Consider the following 20,346-nt stretch of genomic DNA (forward strand, 5'->3'; position numbering starts at 1 on the left):
GGATTGAGAGGACGGAGAGAATGGTGGGCTTATTTGGTATGGTGAAGTCATTTGAGTGGATGGCTTGTATAGTGAAAGAGTTGGGCTATTATTAGTGGTGAAATAATTGCAGGTAAAGAGTCTTGGTGGACTATCAGAATTTATGGAGCGGCGAGAGAGGTTAGTTCCGTTTGTCCGTAGAGTCGTTGAGATGTTCCTTTCTAATGCTTTAGTGGGTTCCACTATGGGCGATTTGGAAATATTGGTTTGCTGTAAAGGAGAAATGTTTTTAGATTGAGTGCTATTTTTGGTGATTTTTGGTGAATTTGATCTTTGAATGTTGCTGGGAGAACTAATGCTGTTATTGTTTATAGTGCTGGAAGAGTCAACGTTAGTGTTTGTTGTTTCGATATTTTCGTTGGAATTGGACGCTATTGAAGCATATGTGTTATTGGATAGAAATGCTGATGTTGTTTGTTCCTTATGCATTTTTATTGCTTCGCGCATTGAACATTTGTTTATTGTTTTAATTTTTATTATCTCTTTTGCTTGTAAGAATTTTGTACAGCCTTTAGAGGATGATGCGTGTTGTTGGTAGCAGTTGATGCAAAAAATGCGTTCGCAGTCAGATGGGCCATGGGGGGGGGGGGGAGTGAACAATTAACACAATGAGGGAACGATTACAGCGCTTTGCTGTATGACCGAGAAGTTGGCAATTTTTCAGCGCATTGGCGAAGGATTATATTGACGTACCAAAAGTTTACACCAGGCAACGTCAATTTTATTTGGTAGCTTGTAGAGGTTGAAGGTTAGTAACAAAACACCCGAGGGGTGCGGTTTTCCTTCAATAAACCTTATTGAATTTAAATACTGATACGACGCTCGTTTACTATCTCCTCCTCCGAAACGTTGTTTATAAATGGGGCATATATCGTTCCTTTTACTTGGTTAAGAGATTCGTGTAGAGTGGCTTATATTGAACATATGTTGGGCAGTTCCTTTACTTTCAGGAATTTTTTTGCAATATCGTTATTCTGGAAGGAGTTCTGGAAAATCCGTAACCGAAACACTTTTCCCAGCTTTACGTTTTTTTTTTACCAGGTCCTATATCGAGTACAGCGAAACGATTCGCCTCGATAATTTGAGGCCCAGGGGCCATTTTGCAAGAGAAACACTGATGCGCACTTTTTAATACGATTCTGCGCGCGAACAGTAAAAGAAAAAGTAAGAAAGAACGGATTAAACGTATATAAAAGGTCGGAAAAGAAGAAACAGAAAATGTAGAAAAAAACACTCGGAAAACACTCGAATTGCAAAGATAAGACTTGTCAGCGCGAGAGCTAGTCGATGACTGTACTTTTTTGTTACTTTTAACTGGTTCCTAAAAATCCCTTTTACATAATTTTTTTTTATAAATTATTTTATATATATTCTATATTATTATTTCATCATCAAATATTAAATTTAATTAAAAACTTAAAAATGTATTTAAGAACTATGTTTAAAATAATATTATATATTGGAATTAAAATGTCTTTCCACAAAAAAAAGTAATAATTTGCTTATTTCATACATATGCATATACATTTTTATATTTTAATGACCAAGTGGAAGACACGGTACGCTGTCAACACTTATTTACCATAGCAACCGCGCTTTCCTAGTTTTTCTTCGAGAAAGCGCACGTACTCTTCCGATGGCATGGGCAGTTTCGAAGCGGGATCCAGATATTGCTCGTCCTTCATACCCCCTGTTTGCGCGATAATTTGCGTTACTCTTGCATTTAGGCCTTTTCTGGCATCTAGAAAATAAAAATATAAAAATTAGTATATCTTTTATTTTTTTAATTACATTTCTTACTATGTCTTTTATGGCTTTTTGTATGGCAGTGAGTGAGTCATCAACACCTACTTATTATTAATTTTACAATACGGGTCTAAATAGCATCCAGCTTCTGGATTATATCTGAAATACAGTAATATATTTTTATAAGCAAATACTAACATATTGGTTGTCAAAAAGTCTTGCGGTATTTTTATTGAATCAATTCGTGTGGCACCCATACATCGAACTTTTTAGTGACTCCAAGCTTCTTCAAATGGTTTATAACGGTTTGATGACTACTATGCCGGTCTCTTTCGACCAATTTAGCGATTTTATCGCAATTTTCGACGACAGGCCTTCCGGAGCGTGGCGCATCTTCGACCACCTCTAGTACGAAATAGTACTGTAAAATATGCTGTATTTTCCCTTTAGTTTGCTCCATGTTTGCGCTCCATGATGAGCTTTCCAAAAAGGTATAGCATGAGCCGATGCGACGAATAAAACTAGAACCACGCGCTTTCAGCGCCAACTAGCGAAAATACCGCAAGAATTTTTTGACAATATGCAGAAATGAACAAATGTACATTGAAACTACATAGATGCACAATTAGTTTGCACTTAAGTTGTTTCTATATGGGTTTATACACATATGGATATTAGAACTATGTTCACTTTTATACATTATGGAACATTATATGATTTTTATTTTACACAATTTTAGACATCCGGCAAACGAACGAACGAAGATATCTTGGGCGTGCAAATGAACATACTTAATTATATTTGTAACTCTACAATATGTTTCAGTTTAAATATTTTACATTTTTTGCGTATAGATATAGATACCATATAGATATAAGGTAAATTTGAATTATATATACAAGGTGAATTCCAAAGTAAACAGGACTTTTTGAATCTAGCGCCCTCTGGTGGCACCATCTATATGTCTTTATCGATTGTCCAGTGAGATTTTCATGACATTTCATTGATTGGAAATGAAGTTATTGACTAATAATCAGTGTTACATACCTTGCGTAGATATCTTACAAAAGAACGAAAAAAATAAAGAAAACAAATAATACCACGATTACAGCGTATAAATGTCACATTATTACCCTGCAGTAAAATTGAGAACCAGTCCCAAAAAATTTAGTTCCAGAGCTAGTCATTTCGCATCAGGTTTGGGACCAGTTGCGAAAACGACAATTAAAAGACTGTTCGATGTATCGGCGCAACAGGTTATTATCGATAATCGCTCATCTGCAAAACCAGCTGTTTACCCTGTGTGTTAAGTGTTACATTTGCGATTTGTTGTTAAAGTGAATAAAAGTGAATGAGAATAAACAAAATAATGAGTAAGCGGAATTTAAAGAGACTAATTAAAAAACAAAGGGACATTTACTTAAACAGTCTCAGTGGTGAAAAGTTTGACGAGGTAGAAATAGCAGAATCAGAAGTGATTGGTGCAACAGGAGAAATTCAGCCAGAGGTTGGGATTGAAACAAGTGTGTTAAATGAAGAAACAAGTGAATTAAATGAAGAACCAAGTTTAAAAGAAAAACTTGCGAAATGGTTTATTAAAAATAGACCTTCACGGGAAAGTTTTGAAGAGTTGTTACTAATTTTACGTAGCGAAAACTTGGATGTGCCGCAAAGTGCTGAGACATTGTTTGCAAATCATAGACAGCGTGCAATCATCAAAAATGTTTCTCCGGGTTTCTATTGTCACATTGTCTATTTTAGTAGACATTAATATTGATGGCTTACCCTTGTACAGAAGTTCCCGCACTCAGCTGTGGCCAATGTTAATTAGAGTAGTTAATGTTAAAAACATTTCAGTTTTTCCTGTTGGAATTTACTTGGGTACCAAAAAGCCAGACTGCCGTGAAACCTATTTATATTCATTTGTAGAGGAAATGAAGGATATAATAGCAAATAGGGTAGAAATTTTAGGCCACAGCATCAATGTTGAAATTTGTTGCATGGTGTGCGATGCCCCAGCTAAAGCATTTATCTGCGGTATTCCTGGTCACGTATCGGCAAATGGCTGTGCAATATGTACCCAAGTGGGCCGAAAAAATCAGAATACACTTGTTTATAGCGTAGACAGCGGAGAATTAGTGTCGGATGACGATTTTACTAACAGAGTATATGGAAATCATCATTTACCAAAATATAGGAATAAAGAAACGCCATTGGAATCAATTGGCGTAAAAATGATTAGCCAAGTTAACATAGATAGCATGCACCTTCTTGATTTAGGAGTAATGCGCAAATTTTTACTGAGAATTTTAAATGATAAAACTAATATGAGGGTGACTAAAGGCAATAAAGACATTATTTCAAAGAGCTTAAAGGACTTGAAGCCGTTTATTCCCAAAGAATTTGCTAGAAAACCTAGGGGTTTCGAAGAAATATTTAATTGGAAAGCAACTGAATTTCGCCAATTTCTTCTCTACACAGGAATTTCAGTTTTAAAGGATTATGTGCCAGATGATCTATATTATCCATTTTTGCTTATCCACTCTGCTTGTAGGATATTACATTGCCCTAAAACCTACCTTTTTTTATTTATTTATTTATTGTATTTATTTGTTCAAAACTTCCCCGTCGTTTTTGGAGAAACGAGCGTGACATACAATGTTCATCACCTGCTTCACTTAGCAGAAAAGTCGTAGGAAAGAAGTTTATAAATTTAGAAACTTTTTTCACTGAACCTCTAGATTCAACAACTATAGGAATATGTTTAGTAGATTTAACTCCAATAGAAGAAGAAATTTCGTTTTCTGTAGACGAAATAGAATGCAAATTGTTAGGTTTACCTCATAAAGGCCGCTTACTCATGATTCCAATTTTGCATGGATGTTTGTAATAATAAATTTTAAATAATACAAATAAATATAACATTAACACTTTAATTTTACACTCACAGAAATGTATGCACAAAAAGATGTATTTAAACGCGTTCAGAATATACCAAATGTCTTTTAAAAAATTAAAAATGAATGAGAGATGGGCTGAAAATATTCAACCACAGTGAAAGTACATACCACTACTGTCAATAATTATGTTATTAACAAACATTCTGTATTTTTTATTATAGACGGTGATCCCAGAAGTTCCAGCTCTAACTGTAACCGCAGCGTTGTAAATGAGCAATTTCTCGCTTTTAAAGGTAGTTATAACTACATATGTATATGTACAATGTACATTGTACATATCAGAAGTATGTAAGAAATAACATTAAGCATACGTATGTATATCTCATTTTAGAGAATATCGGGAAGTTAAAATCATTTGTCTGTAAAAAGTTGGATCAAATGGAACGTAAGAAGCGCTTTATATTCCACAAGATTATATAACAAATCATTATTAATTTCAGAAACTCAACTTGCCCATAATAAAGCTGTAATGACTGCGCTGGCGGAACAGAAAATCGTCACGCAAAAGCTAATTCGCCAGGAGTCATTGGGAGCGCCAATCGCAGAGCTTTTCCAACTTTCAAGTGAAGAAAGTCTAAAAGCGATAGAGGAAAAAATATTGCCGGAGAATCGGGAGATTTACGTAAGTGTGAAAGTCGTATATATTTCCCGGTCATATATACAGCTATCCACAATATAATAGGAGTAAAATTCAATATGATATTTTTTGGAACTTATATAGTTAGATGCACAACGGCAAAGTTAGCTGTATATCTACATGTGTATATTTTGAAACATAATTATTATTTAAGCGAGCAAAATGTTATATTGACATAATCAAACAAGTTAAACTCTAGTACTAGTTAAGCAGCAGTAGTGAATTAAATTGTATACATCTAACTCATAATAAAATTTATTTATTTATTTTACAGATGTCCACCATAAAGAGACTGCTGCAGCAAAGTGCCACCCTAAATTTGAAGAATATATTTGACGATTCAGTTGTCCTCAGCCACAATTTGGACGGGACGCACGGCAAGAAAAGACTCAAAACCTACGAGAAACTATATGCTGCTCTTCTGGGTAAGTCGCAAGTTTCAATAATGAAGCACCGTATACTTATGTACATACATACATGTTTCTTCCGTAAAATAGATTCAGTTTCTCAACTCCCGAAGGTCGAAAATGCAGAGGACAACCTACGCAAGGCCATCCGAATGCAGAAAAAGCGCATTTTTAAAACCATATCTGCATCAAAAGCCACCACCCCTACTTAACTTTTTGTTTTCTTCACACTTTCTTTGATTTTAAACTTTATTACTTTCTTTGATTTTAAATTTTATTACTTTCTTAAATTGACCCATAAGTTGCCTTAATATTTTATACATACATATATATCAGGCATGTGCTGCAAATCGTTTTCGCATGAAAGTGTCACACAAACACGTATTTGTCGTATTGTTTCGGTGACAGTTTCATGCGAAAACGATTTGCAGCACATGCCCGTATGTACCTTTATATGTGCATTGAATTCAACAATAGCAAAAATTTTTCTATATAGATATGAATTGACATGAAAAACTGAGTTTTTATATTATATGCTAATACAATATTTTTTAGTATGAAAGTTGAAAGAGAACTGAATTTTTATGTTAATATTCCATATTATAAGTGTGTATTTTGTTAATTTTATGTGTGTCCATATATTTCAAAACAAGAAATATATCGGAAAGAAAACATTAAATTTGTGCTTTGAGGAGAATTAACTTTTATGTTTCAAAAATAAAAATAGATATATACATGTTTTGAATTGATAAAATGAGTTTTTAATTTAAATTTTGTGGCTTTTTTTGGAGTAGAACTAAGCATGACGGAGTTACCTTAGGACTGTCCACGACGGAACCAGTTAAAGGCGAGTGGCAAAGTAATGCACTGGGCGGCAATTGCCACCGCCAATGAAAACACCGTGTAAAAGTGGACAGTTGAAAGCATTGCTTGGGTATTGAGCTAGAACTAGTACTGTCATCAAAAGGTCTAGTTCTATGCTAGTTCTGAACTAGTCGAATTTTCTGCAGGGTAGTTTTTCGCATAGAATTCCTTCCTGCATTACTGTCAGTATGTTTGTGTTATCGATGCGAAAATGAGCTTCGAACAAAGAGCCAACATTAAATTTTGTTTCAAAATTGGTAAAACTTTTACGGAAATGTTTCAATTGATGAAACAAGTTTATGGCGATGATTGCCTATTCCGTAGCAGAGTGCACGAGTGGTTTCAACGTTTTCAAAGTGATCGTGAGGACATAAATGACGATCAACATGTGGGCCAATCAAAATCCGTGATCACCGGAAATTCCATCGAAACTGTGCGTGAATTCATCAAAAATCAACCGAAATCATCATTAAAATTCATGGAAATGGAATTGAACATCTCCAAAACATTGATTTATCACATTTTGACCGAACATTTGGGCTTACGAAAGGTGTGTGCACGGTTTGTTCCGCACAAATCACATTTTAACCATTATCCACTCCCCGTATTCACGTGATATTGCACCGTGCGACTTCTTCCTTTTCGGAAAAAGGTTTTTGCCCATGAAAGGAAAACGTTATGCCGACGTAAACGTGCACCGGCATACTGGCGGCCATACCGGCCAATGAGCTAAAACACTCGTCCGACATGCTTTTGGACCATGCAAAAAACCTGTATTGAAGCAGAATGAGACTATTTTGAATAAAATGTATTGATTTTGCTGAAAAAAACCATTTGTTCTGTTATTTTTAAGTCCTGTTTACTTTGGAAAGCACCTTCTACATCATCTAACTGAATTTTTTATATGATAAATTTTATTATAACTTTCACTCGTGAATTGGTTTGTAATCCTCAACATGTTATAGAAATGCTCCTTATAACTTTAATTCCATATTTAACTTTAGTTGAAATCCTAAACGGATCATAAAATAATAAAATGGTTGCAAACAATCAAAAACTTTGTGTTACCATATTTTGAAATCGAATAAAAATAAGTAAAAGAGAAAGATTATTCCGTAATAAAAAATTAATATTCGTGTGATGAGTAATATCAAATCTTTCAGAATTTTCATTATCTTGATAAATCCCGGTGTTAGATCGGGCCGGGTTATTTTTTTGAAGTGTGTCCGAAGGCCGCCAACGCGAAAGAACTGAAGACGCCCAGGTGTTAGTCGACCAAGATTTTTTGAAGTGCGGTCGAAAGCCGCCAACACAAAAGAACTGAAGACGCCCAGGTGTTGGTCCGATAAGGGTAATTTTTTGGAGCGCGGCCGAAGGCCGCTAATGCAGAAAGGAATTCTATACAAAAAACTAATAATGTGACATTTACTCGTATAGACTGTAATCGTGGTATTATTTGCTTTCTTTATTTTTTTTCGTTCTTTTGTAAAATATCTACGCAAGGTAACACTGATTATTAGTCAGGATGCAATTTTTTCGTTATTGTGTGAATAGAAAAAAATTAATAAATTTTATTTTTGCCATATTTAATGTAAAATAAATGTATAGAAGCAATTTAGTGAAGTGTTAGTGGATATAAAAGTAAAATATATAAGTGTAAAATTCATTATAAATCGGAGAAACACGGATTTCAAATAATAAAATTTTTGACCTTTAAATGCAAATATCCACTAAACGTACATACCCATTTTAACCCCGAAATCAGAGGATGCTATTCTCAAATGTACCCAAAATTATTTATAAAATATAAAATGATTGAAGAAAGAACTTACCTCTTCAAAATCAAAATTTTCCTAAGAATTTGCCCTTTTTCGTTTCTTTCTGCTTCAATTGCAATTGTGCATTCGTCTCTCCTATTTTACGGGGTATATCTACGGGAAAAAGTTTAAGGTATACTAACTGTATTGTTGCACGTATTGCCTCTGGAGACTCCATATTGCTTATGGAATATAATATATGACATACATACAAGTTTTAAGCATTGTGACAGATCAGTTTTCATTTCTATGACAATTTCGAACAGGCAACACAGTTCTTTTACATATAGCCTGACGTGCAACGCCAGGAGAAGGCGAACCCGATTCCACAATCGATGACGATGGAGCAGACGTTCCATTGCCCGACCATGAATAAGTTCGAATAGCAATTACCCGTCCGAAGAACAACAAAGCAACGGGGGCCGATGGATTGCCGGCCGAGCTATTCAAACACGGCGGCGAAGAACTGATAAGGAGCATGCATCAGCTTCTTTGCAAAATATGGTCGAATGAAAGCATGCCCATGGATTGGAATTTAAGTGTGCTCTGCCAAATCCACAAATCTGCGCCAACTACCGTGGGATAAGCCTCCTCAACATCGCCTGTAAGGTTCTATCGAGCCTATTGTAAACTTACGTTGAGCAACACCAAAAGCTCCATCAGGATCGGAAAGGACCTCTCCGAGCCACTCGATACCAAACTAGGTTTCAGGCAAGGCGACTCCTTTTGGTGCGACTTCTTCAATCCGCTGCTGGAGAAAATAGTTCGAGCTGCAGAACTTAATCGAGCAGTACAATCTTTAATAAGAGTGTACAGCTGCTGGCATGACATTGATATCGTTGGCTTTAACAACCGCGCCGTTAGTTCTGCTTTCTCCAAATTTGACAAGAAAGCAAAGCAAATGGGTCTGGCAGTGATCGAGGGTAAGACGAAATATCTCCTGTCATCAAACAAACAGTCGTCGACCTCGCGACTTGGCTCACACGTCACTGTCGACAGTCATAACTTTGAAGTTGTAGATACTTTCGTATATTTGGGAACCAGTGTAAGCACCACCAACAATGTCAGCCTAGAAAACCAACTCTTGCCAACAGGTGCTACCTCGGACTGAGTAGGCAATTGAGAAGTAAAGTCCTCTCTCGACAAACAAAAACCAAACTCTATAAGTCACTCATAATGCCCGTCCTGCTATATGGTGCAGAGACTTGGACGATGACATGCGAGTTTTCGAGAGAAAAGTTCTGCGTAAGATTTATGGTCCTTTCCGCGTTGGCCATGGCGAATATCGCATTCGATGGAACGTATGAGATGTATGACGACATTGACATAGTTCAGCGAATTAAAAGACCGCGGCTTCGCTGGCTAGGCCATGTTGTCCGAATGGACGAAAGCACTCCAGCCCGTCTGGGAAAGCAGGGGAAGAGGAAGATATCCACTCCGTTGGAAGGACCAGGTGGAGAAGGTTGTTGTACTGATTTAATTTAGCCCTTTTCCACTGTATTAATTAACATTTCATTTTTAATAATTTTCCACTGTTTCAATTTAAGTTTTTATCGTATTATTTTTTTTTCACTGTTTTAATCAAATTCTATATATTTTTACTTGTTTTAATTAATTTTATTTTTATATTTAAACTTTTTCACTGTTAATTTTTTTTCTGCACTTACATTGCCCGACGCGATTTTATTTCGCATGGTCTGAAAATGCCTACTACGCCAGTTAAGTTATAATCAACGATCTGTATTGGAATTCTGCCGAATTTGAACTGAAGTTTTGTCGTTGCAATGAAAAGCTTATAATCTAACACAATCCAAAGGCGGGTAAAGTGGAATATAAAATAATGTTTAAGATAAAAGGGTAAGGAAAATAATTTGATATAAAGATTATGAAGGTTATTTTTTAATGGCAAATCAATACCCGATTCGGCAACTGTCAAAGTCGGGTAGGTGAGCTGCTCTCTCATTTCCAATGACAGGAGAGTTGCCATTGCTAAAGGTTATCTATATATGTATATATAAATGAATTGCCGTTCGTTAGTCTCACTTTAAGCTTAGGATCCAGCACTCAAGAAATGTAAAAACTTCATATAAAAAATCGCTTAAAAAATGGTCAAGAAAATTTCCTGCGTTAAATTTTATTGTGCTAGTATGCAGCTTTAAAGTAATCTAGTACTAATTTTTAATACATTTTTTCAATAAAATGCTTAACCAGGATTGCAAAGATTTTGTGAACAAACAATTAATGAACAATTGTTACTTGAAAGAAATTCAAAGTAATTCTTAAATTCATCCTAAATTCGTTAAAATCATTATTATGAAGTATAGTTCATTTTGAAATGTTGCATAAAACTTATCAATCATCAACAACATTCCTTAAATTGCAATGAAAATATTTATGCTACTAGATAAGTACATACAACATACATACATATCACACACAAAGTTTATTTTCTTTGTTTATTCTCTCTTGCTCTTCTAATGTGGATCATTTGCAATGCGTAACTAGCTGTCAAAATTACTTGAAGGAATAATGTATTTTTTTCTTGAGCAATTACTTAAGAGCTGGATACGGACTTTAAAACTCGAGAACGGCTGAACGGATTTATCTTGTCATGGTCTTGAAATGTTCGAAGAGGTCTAGGGAAGGTTTTAAAGGTTAGAAAAATTCGAATAATTACCGAGAAATTACCCTAAAAACAGTTATTTTCTTTCTACAGTAAACAAAGTTTTTTAAATAAAATGTAGAGTCAATTTGAACTTTATTCGTATTAAATACAGTTCATATTCAATTACAATCACTCACTGTTTTTGAAAGTGGATGTTAGAATCCGCGCGAGAAGCGAAGCGATAAACGGCATGTCCCGAAAGTAATAGGACTAATTACGCATAACGACTGGATTCGATAGAGGGCATTCCTAGCTAACAAACGAGCGGCTAGTCAGTTATAAGCAGAAAATGCAGCGTTCGTTAGAGCAGAGGTACGAGTTATGTTACTCAACGTTCTTCCGTTAAATAAAAACACCTTATCTCTTTGAAGGTTACACGAATAAGGATTTCTATTTCTAAACCAATTTTACATGAAGTCAAACAAGTAAAAGAAATTTGATGAGTTAAGAAAAATAGAGTAAAAATTAAAACAATAATAATTGTACAAAGTTGGTAAAGAGGAAGTAAGTATTAATTACAATTGTTGCAATGTTTTAAATAAGAAAATAAATTTAATGATTTGTTGTTATTATTTTATTGGTGTCTTCTGGGTTTTGGTGGAGGTTGATGTGACGATATAACTCCTCCCCCCTCAGTGGGCTTAGGATAATACCGAATTCTGGGGTTTTTCCATAACAGAGTTACACTAGTGATAGTTAAGGTGATGAGTATCAATGTTGTTATCGTTATTATGTTCCTTCTTTGAATTGCATCCTTTCTTAATCTCATAATATCAATTTTGTTGATGAAACTGTAATCTTTGATCTTCTCTAGACTTAAAGTCTCTGTTATTGTTGTTATTTGCACTTTCTCTAGATTTGGTGGTGCTACGGAGATTGTGTCCCAATAGACTAAAGGGTTGTCTTTATATGTTGTTCCCGCTATCGTGACGGAACAATTCGTGTAGTGGAAAAGTGAGGTTCCTTCAATTGTGAAGTTTTGCCCACAATCAGAGGTTATCGGTTGTCCCTTTACGTTGATAACCATTATATAATTATCTTCCGGTTGGAATATATTCGATGTGGGCCTCACATCGTTCACAGGACATATTGGTGTTTTACCATACAAGTTGAATTATTGGTGCTTCTGAAGTCATTTGACCTCTTGCAGTAATACACGTTCTCAATTTTTGGGCAAATCTCTGTTAACTACTGGAGCTCGTGGTTATTGTAACTTACGTATGGTTTTGTTTTAATTACTTTCGTATTATTCATAGGAAGAGGAATGAGATGGAAAAGCGAATTCGTACTTTTAGCCAAATTTGGCAGTTTTATATTAAAGATTAGGTTGCTATTATTATAATATGCTTGGAGTTCCAGAAGTTCGTAAAGGTGTCAGTCCGAAACTAAGTCAATATTCTGGGACTTAAAATGGTGTCTTATTTCATCCAATTCATCTGGATGAAGAATAAGCTTTGATACTATACCAAGCTTTGCAAGCATTACAGCTTCTATTATGTCAGAGATATGGTTCAATAATAAATCTATGTATGTATATTATAATCAAGCTGATTCATGTATTGGATTTCTAATAGCGCATTGTCTTCTTTTATAATATGATTAGTTGTTTTTGCTGAGAGTTTTTCTAAAAATTGTGTAATGCTTTCCTGATTGTTATTTATATGCTCTGTCAAATTTTTAAACCTCTGTGTCATTTGCATATTCAAACTTTTTTGATTTTCCTCTATTATTTTTGAATTTAATGTTGTGTCCTGGAGTTCTTGTATTTGTTTATTTATAGTCATAGCGTCATTTGCGTCCATGTTCCCAGTTATATATTTTATTACAGAGCCTAAGCCGTTGAATAGTCCTCCTTTTGTTTCAGCTTACAAATTTTAGCAGCATCTTTTAGAAGGCTATTTTTTCAAATTTGTCTACGATAGTAATTAATTTTGAAGTTTGTGAATTATAATTGTCCAAGTCTATTATATCAATGAAATTGAAATAACTTTCAATCGTTCTCGCGTGTTTAATCTTCAGGGCTATCATATTCTGGTCTTTGTCAAAATTTTGTATTTCCAAGACTTGTCCATAAGCAAAGGCTATCCTAAAGGTAAATAATTGTTTATTACTTTCGTGGTCTCAGTTTAATTTTTGATTTGTGTAATTTTTTGTCTTTAGTAGTTTGTAAAGTAACGTCATTATCTTTTAATACTTTATGTTTTGAGAATCGTGCAGTTATTTGTTAATCCTACATTCTTTTTTTATATATATCCTCTTCTTTGTTCTTACAATCTGGAAGTTTCCTAGATTTATTAAGACGCCTAATATTTTTATACTCTCGCAACAAAGTTGCTAAAGAGAGTATTATAGTTTTATATCTACGGGAAAAAGTTTAAGGTATACTAACTGTATTGTTGCACGTATTGCCTCTGGAGACTCCATATTGCTTATGGAATATAATATATGACATACATACAAGTTTTAAGCATTGTGACAGATCAGTTTTCATTTCTATGACAATTTCGAACAGGCAACACAGTTCTTTTACATATAGCCTGACGTGCAACGCCAGGAGAAGGCGAACCCGATTCCACAATCGATGACGATGGAGCAGACGTTCCATTGCCCGACCATGAATAAGTTCGAATAGCAATTACCCGTCCGAAGAACAACAAAGCAACGGGGGCCGATGGATTGCCGGCCGAGCTATTCAAACACGGCGGCGAAGAACTGATAAACGTAACTAAACTTACATTGAGCAACACCAAAAGCTCCATCAGGATCGGAAAGGACCTCTCCGAGCCACTCGATACCAAACTAGGTTTCAGGCAAGGCGACTCCTTTTGGTGCGACTTCTTCAATCCGCTGCTGGAGAAAATAGTTCGAGCTGCAGAACTTAATCGAGCAGTACAATCTTTAATAAGAGTGTACAGCTGCTGGCATGACATTGATATCGTTGGCTTTAACAACCGCGCCGTTAGTTCTGCTTTCTCCAAATTTGACAAGAAAGCAAAGCAAATGGGTCTGGCAGTGATCGAGGGTAAGACGAAATATCTCCTGTCATCAAACAAACAGTCGTCGACCTCGCGACTTGGCTCACACGTCACTGTCGACAGTCATAACTTTGAAGTTGTAGATACTTTCGTATATTTGGGAACCAGTGTAAGCACCACCAACAATGTCAGCCTAGAAAACCAACTCTTGCCAACAGGTGCTACCTCGGACTGAGTAGGCAATTGAGAAGTAAAGTCCTCTCTCGACAAACAAAAACCAAACTCTATAAGTCACTCATAATGCCCGTCCTGCTATATGGTGCAGAGACTTGGACGATGACATGCGAGTTTTCGAGAGAAAAGTTCTGCGTAAGATTTATGGTCCTTTCCGCGTTGGCCATGGCGAATATCGCATTCGATGGAACGTATGAGATGTATGACGACATTGACATAGTTCAGCGAATTAAAAGACCGCGGCTTCGCTGGCTAGGCCATGTTGTCCGAATGGACGAAAGCACTCCAGCCCGTCTGGGAAAGCAGGGGAAGAGGAAGATATCCACTCCGTTGGAAGGACCAGGTGGAGAAGGTTGTTGTACTGATTTAATTTAGCCCTTTTCCACTGTATTAATTAACATTTCATTTTTAATAATTTTCCACTGTTTCAATTTAAGTTTTTATCGTATTATTTTTTTTTCACTGTTTTAATCAAATTCTATATATTTTTACTTGTTTTAATTAATTTTATTTTTATATTTAAACTTTTTCACTGTTAATTTTTTTTCTGCACTTACATTGCCCGACGCGATTTTATTTCGCATGGTCTGAAAATGCCTACTACGCCAGTTAAGTTATAATCAACGATCTGTATTGGAATTCTGCCGAATTTGAACTGAAGTTTTGTCGTTGCAATGAAAAGCTTATAATCTAACACAATCCAAAGGCGGGTAAAGTGGAATATAAAATAATGTTTAAGATAAAAGGGTAAGGAAAATAATTTGATATAAAGATTATGAAGGTTATTTTTTAATGGCAAATCAATACCCGATTCGGCAACTGTCAAAGTCGGGTAGGTGAGCTGCTCTCTCATTTCCAATGACAGGAGAGTTGCCATTGCTAAAGGTTATCTATATATGTATATATAAATGAATTGCCGTTCGTTAGTCTCACTTTAAGCTTAGGATCCAGCACTCAAGAAATGTAAAAACTTCATATAAAAAATCGCTTAAAAAATGGTCAAGAAAATTTCCTGCGTTAAATTTTATTGTGCTAGTATGCAGCTTTAAAGTAATCTAGTACTAATTTTTAATACATTTTTTCAATAAAATGCTTAACCAGGATTGCCAAGATTTTGTGAACAAACAATTAATGAACAATTGTTACTTGAAAGAAATTCAAAGTAATTCTTAAATTCATCCTAAATTCGTTAAAATCATTATTATGAAGTATAGTTCATTTTGAAATGTTGCATAAAACTTATCAATCATCAACAACATTCCTTAAATTGCAATGAAAATATTTATGCTACTAGATAAGTACATACAACATACATACATATCACACACAAAGTTTATTTTCTTTGTTTATTCTCTCTTGCTCTTCTAATGTGGATCATTTGCAATGCGTAACTAGCTGTCAAAATTACTTGAAGGAATAATGTATTTTTTTCTTGAGCAATTACTTAAGAGCTGGATACGGACTTTAAAACTCGAGAACGGCTGAACGGATTTATCTTGTCATGGTCTTGAAATGTTCGAAGAGGTCTAGGGAAGGTTTTAAAGGTTAGAAAAATTCGAAAAATTACCGAGAAATTACCCTAAAAACAGTTATTTTCTTTCTACAGTAAACAAAGTTTTTTAAATAAAATGTAGAGTCAATTTGAACTTTATTCGTATTAAATACAGTTCATATTCAATTACAATCACTCACTGTTTTTGAAAGTGGATGTTAGAATCCGCGCGAGAAGCGAAGCGATAAACGGCATGTCCCGAAAGTAATAGGACTAATTACGCATAACGACTGGATTCGATAGAGGGCATTCCTAGCTAACAAACGAGCGGCTAGTCAGTTATAAGCAGAAAATGCAGCGTTCGTTAGAGCAGAGGTACGAGTTATGTTACTCAACGTTCTTCCGTTAAATAAAAACACCTTATCTCTTTGAAGGTTACACGAATAAGGATTTCTATTTCTAAACCAATTTTACATGAAGTCAAACAAGTAAAAGAAATTTGATGAGTTAAGAAAAATAGAGTAAAAATTAAAACAATAATAATTGTACAAAGTTGGTAAAGAGGAAGTAAGTATTAATTACAATTGTTGCAATGTTTTAAATAAGAAAATAAATTTAATGATTTGTTGTTATTATTTTATTGGTGTCTTCTGGGTTTTGGTGGAGGTTGATGTGACGATATAACTCCTCCCCCCTCAGTGGGCTTAGGATAATACCGAATTCTGGGGTTTTTCCATAACAGAGTTACACTAGTGATAGTTAAGGTGATGAGTATCAATGTTGTTATCGTTATTATGTTCCTTCTTTGAATTGCATCCTTTCTTAATCTCATAATATCAATTTTGTTGATGAAACTGTAATCTTTGATCTTCTCTAGACTTAAAGTCTCTGTTATTGTTGTTATTTGCACTTTCTCTAGATTTGGTGGTGCTACGGAGATTGTGTCCCAATAGACTAAAGGGTTGTCTTTATATGTTGTTCCCGCTATCGTGACGGAACAATTCGTGTAGTGGAAAAGTGAGGTTCCTTCAATTGTGAAGTTTTGCCCACAATCAGAGGTTATCGGTTGTCCCTTTACGTTGATAACCATTATATAATTATCTTCCGGTTGGAATATATTCGATGTGGGCCTCACATCGTTCACAGGACATATTGGTGTTTTACCATACAAGTTGAATTATTGGTGCTTCTGAAGTCATTTGACCTCTTGCAGTAATACACGTTCTCAATTTTTGGGCAAATCTCTGTTAACTACTGGAGCTCGTGGTTATTGTAACTTACGTATGGTTTTGTTTTAATTACTTTCGTATTATTCATAGGAAGAGGAATGAGATGGAAAAGCGAATTCGTACTTTTAGCCAAATTTGGCAGTTTTATATTAAAGATTAGGTTGCTATTATTATAATATGCTTGGAGTTCCAGAAGTTCGTAAAGGTGTCAGTCCGAAACTAAGTCAATATTCTGGGACTTAAAATGGTGTCTTATTTCATCCAATTCATCTGGATGAAGAATAAGCTTTGATACTATACCAAGCTTTGCAAGCATTACAGCTTCTATTATGTCAGAGATATGGTTCAATAATAAATCTATGTATGTATATTATAATCAAGCTGATTCATGTATTGGATTTCTAATAGCGCATTGTCTTCTTTTATAATATGATTAGTTGTTTTTGCTGAGAGTTTTTCTAAAAATTGTGTAATGCTTTCCTGATTGTTATTTATATGCTCTGTCAAATTTTTAAACCTCTGTGTCATTTGCATATTCAAACTTTTTTGATTTTCCTCTATTATTTTTGAATTTAATGTTGTGTCCTGGAGTTCTTGTATTTGTTTATTTATAGTCATAGCGTCATTTGCGTCCATGTTCCCAGTTATATATTTTATTACAGAGCCTAAGCCGTTGAATAGTCCTCCTTTTGTTTCAGCTTACAAATTTTAGCAGCATCTTTTAGAAGGCTATTTTTTCAAATTTGTCTACGATAGTAATTAATTTTGAAGTTTGTGAATTATAATTGTCCAAGTCTATTATATCAATGAAATTGAAATAACTTTCAATCGTTCTCGCGTGTTTAATCTTCAGGGCTATCATATTCTGGTCTTTGTCAAAATTTTGTATTTCCAAGACTTGTCCATAAGCAAAGGCTATCCTAAAGGTAAATAATTGTTTATTACTTTCGTGGTCTCAGTTTAATTTTTGATTTGTGTAATTTTTTGTCTTTAGTAGTTTGTAAAGTAACGTCATTATCTTTTAATACTTTATGTTTTGAGAATCGTGCAGTTATTTGTTAATCCTACATTCTTTTTTTATATATATCCTCTTCTTTGTTCTTACAATCTGGAAGTTTCCTAGATTTATTAAGACGCCTAATATTTTTATACTCTCGCAACAAAGTTGCTAAAGAGAGTATTATAGTTTTGTTCACATAACGGTTGTTTATAAGTCCTAAAACTAAAAGAGTCAGATATGGGGTTATATATACCAAAGTGATCAGGGTGACGAGTAGAGTTGAAATCCGGATGTCTGTCTGTCCGTCCGTCCGTCTGTCCGTCCGTCCGTGCAAGCTGTAACTTCAGTAAAAATTGAGATATCATGATGAAACTTGGTACACGTATTTCTTGGCTCCATAAGAAGGTTAAGTTCGAAGATGGGCAAAATCGGCCCACTGCCACGCCCACAAAATGGCGGAAACCGAAAACCTATAAAGTGTCATAACTAAGCCATAAATAAAGATATTAAAGTGAAATTTGGCACAAAGGATCGCATTAGGGAGGAGCATATTTGGAAATAATTTTTTTGGAAAAGTGGGCGTGGCCCCGCCCCCTACTAAGGTTTTTGTACATATCTCGGAAACTACTATAGCTATGTCAATCAAACTCTATAGAGTCGTTTCCTTCAGGCATATCCATATACAGTTCAAAAATGGAAGAAATCGGATAATAACCACGCCCACCTCCCATACAAAGGTTATGTTGAAAATCACTAAAAGCGCGTTAACCGACTAACAAAAAACGTCAGAAACATTAAATTTTACGGAAGAAATGGCAGAAAGAAGCTGTACCCAGGCTTTTTTTAAAAATTGAAAATGGGCGTGGCGTCGCCCACTTATGGACCAAAAACCATATCTCAGGAACTACTCTACCGATTTCAATGAAATTCGGTATATAATATTTTCTTAACACCCTGATGACATATACGAAATATGGGGGAAATCGGTTCACAACCACGCCTTCTTCCAATATAACGCTATTTTGAATTCCATCTGATGCCTTCTCTGTATAATATATACATTAGGAACCAAAATAAAAAAAAATATGTAAATGACGGATAATGAAATCTCGATTATCACTTTATCATGCGAGAGTATAAAATGTTCGGTGACACCCGAACTTAGCCCTTCCTTACTTGTTTAATTTAGCTTTCATAACTATTTCTTTAACAATTGGGTATAGTTTTTCTTTAAATTCATTTAACTTAACTAAAAATACGTGTTTTTTGTCGTATTTTATGTCTCTTGAGAAGTTATACGGTCTTCCAAAGAATAACTCATATGATGTAAATTTTGTAGATGAATGGATTGTATTATTGTAAGTTATAAACGTCTCATCTAACATCTCTTCGTGATCTAATTCCATTTTCTTGGATTTTCTGGTTGTCATTATAATTCTGTATATTTCAGTGCTACTAGATTGTTGAAATAATGTGAAGTGAAGTATAATTTCATATAGTCTACAAAAATCTTTAAAAATGTTAGATGTAAATTCGGTACCAGTCACCGACTAAACCTCGTACTGAGCAGTTGAGTTAGCGTCTTTCTCTGAGTTTACAGCTAATCATATAGCGCTCTTTTGGTGTTTCTTTTTTTTTGCACCCCGGTCTGCTTACTTAAGTAACGCGATTAATACTTATTTTAAGTGAGAAATATAATCCAATACTTATATAAGTGTATTATAATTTTTCCACTATGCCTCCGTTGGGCTTCCAGTTCGGGGACAACAGGTTTGGTGCGCTGGCCCAAGGTCCCCAACCAAAACGTAAAAAATCGTATCACCCCTTTCGAAGGTTTCTTGTTTTCGTGTTTACAATGCCTTACTTACCGTGAGCAAAGATATAAACAAAAAAATTAGTGAATTACGCGACGGCAGCCTATTACTGCTAGTGAAAAATAAGCAAGTAGCAGAAAAGTTTATAAAAACGAAATGTCTTTTCAACATTGGCGCTGTTAGCGCTAGCTATCATCAACATCTTAATTGTAACAAAGGCACCATTTATGCACCGTTTTTAAACGATGTGCCTGAAAGCGAAATAATAGAAGGACTGAGTTCTTACGAAGTTTCCGCCGTTTATAAGTTCACTCGCAAAGTTGAAGGTGTTATAAAGCCTACTGGTGTTATGCTAATATCATTCAACAGTTATTCCCTTCCAAACAAAATAAACATCGCATGGAGGATGACCTCTGGGCGACCGTACGTGCCTAATCCAATGCGCTGCAGGTCATGCCAGAAATTGG

General features: G+C 35.0%; 2 protein-coding genes across 6 annotated transcripts in view; both read left to right on the plus strand.

Annotated features, from left to right (window-relative positions):
* Nucleotides 1-20,346, plus strand: part of LOC125777744 (uncharacterized) — a 380,915-nt gene that overhangs the window by 200,704 nt on the left and 159,865 nt on the right. The gene's annotated exons all lie outside the window — the stretch shown is intronic.
* Nucleotides 2,797-6,543, plus strand: LOC125775491 (uncharacterized). 5 transcript variants are annotated; one of them, XM_049446153.1, is made up of 7 exons: nt 2,892-3,158; nt 4,736-4,845; nt 4,907-4,978; nt 5,077-5,130; nt 5,186-5,367; nt 5,657-5,807; nt 5,880-6,543. In XM_049446153.1, exons 2-7 carry the CDS (start codon nt 4,809-4,811, stop codon nt 5,999-6,001), a joined length of 618 nt encoding a protein of 205 aa, XP_049302110.1. In that variant the 5' UTR covers nt 2,892-3,158; nt 4,736-4,808; the 3' UTR covers nt 6,002-6,543. The 5 variants fall into 5 exon arrangements, with proteins under 5 accessions (XP_049302108.1, XP_049302110.1, XP_049302112.1 ...); XM_049446155.1 differs by having other exon boundaries at nt 2,893-3,158; nt 4,736-4,839; XM_049446152.1 differs by having other exon boundaries at nt 2,893-3,132; nt 4,774-4,841.

Source organism: Bactrocera dorsalis, chromosome 1 (assembly GCF_023373825.1).
Source record: "Bactrocera dorsalis isolate Fly_Bdor chromosome 1, ASM2337382v1, whole genome shotgun sequence".
NCBI lineage: Eukaryota > Metazoa > Arthropoda > Insecta > Diptera > Tephritidae > Bactrocera > Bactrocera dorsalis.

Excerpts from the sequence above, each read along its gene's own strand:
- LOC125775491 (XM_049446151.1), top strand. The coding sequence starts at position 3,137 with ATGAGAATAAACAAAATAATGAGTAAGCGGAATTTAAAGAGACTAATT. Across the intron at positions 5,131-5,185 it reads AAAGTTGGATCAAATGGAAC|AAACTCAACTTGCCCATAAT; the intron begins GTAAGAAGCGCT and ends TATTAATTTCAG. Across the intron at positions 5,368-5,656 it reads CGGAGAATCGGGAGATTTAC|ATGTCCACCATAAAGAGACT; the intron begins GTAAGTGTGAAA and ends TTTATTTTACAG.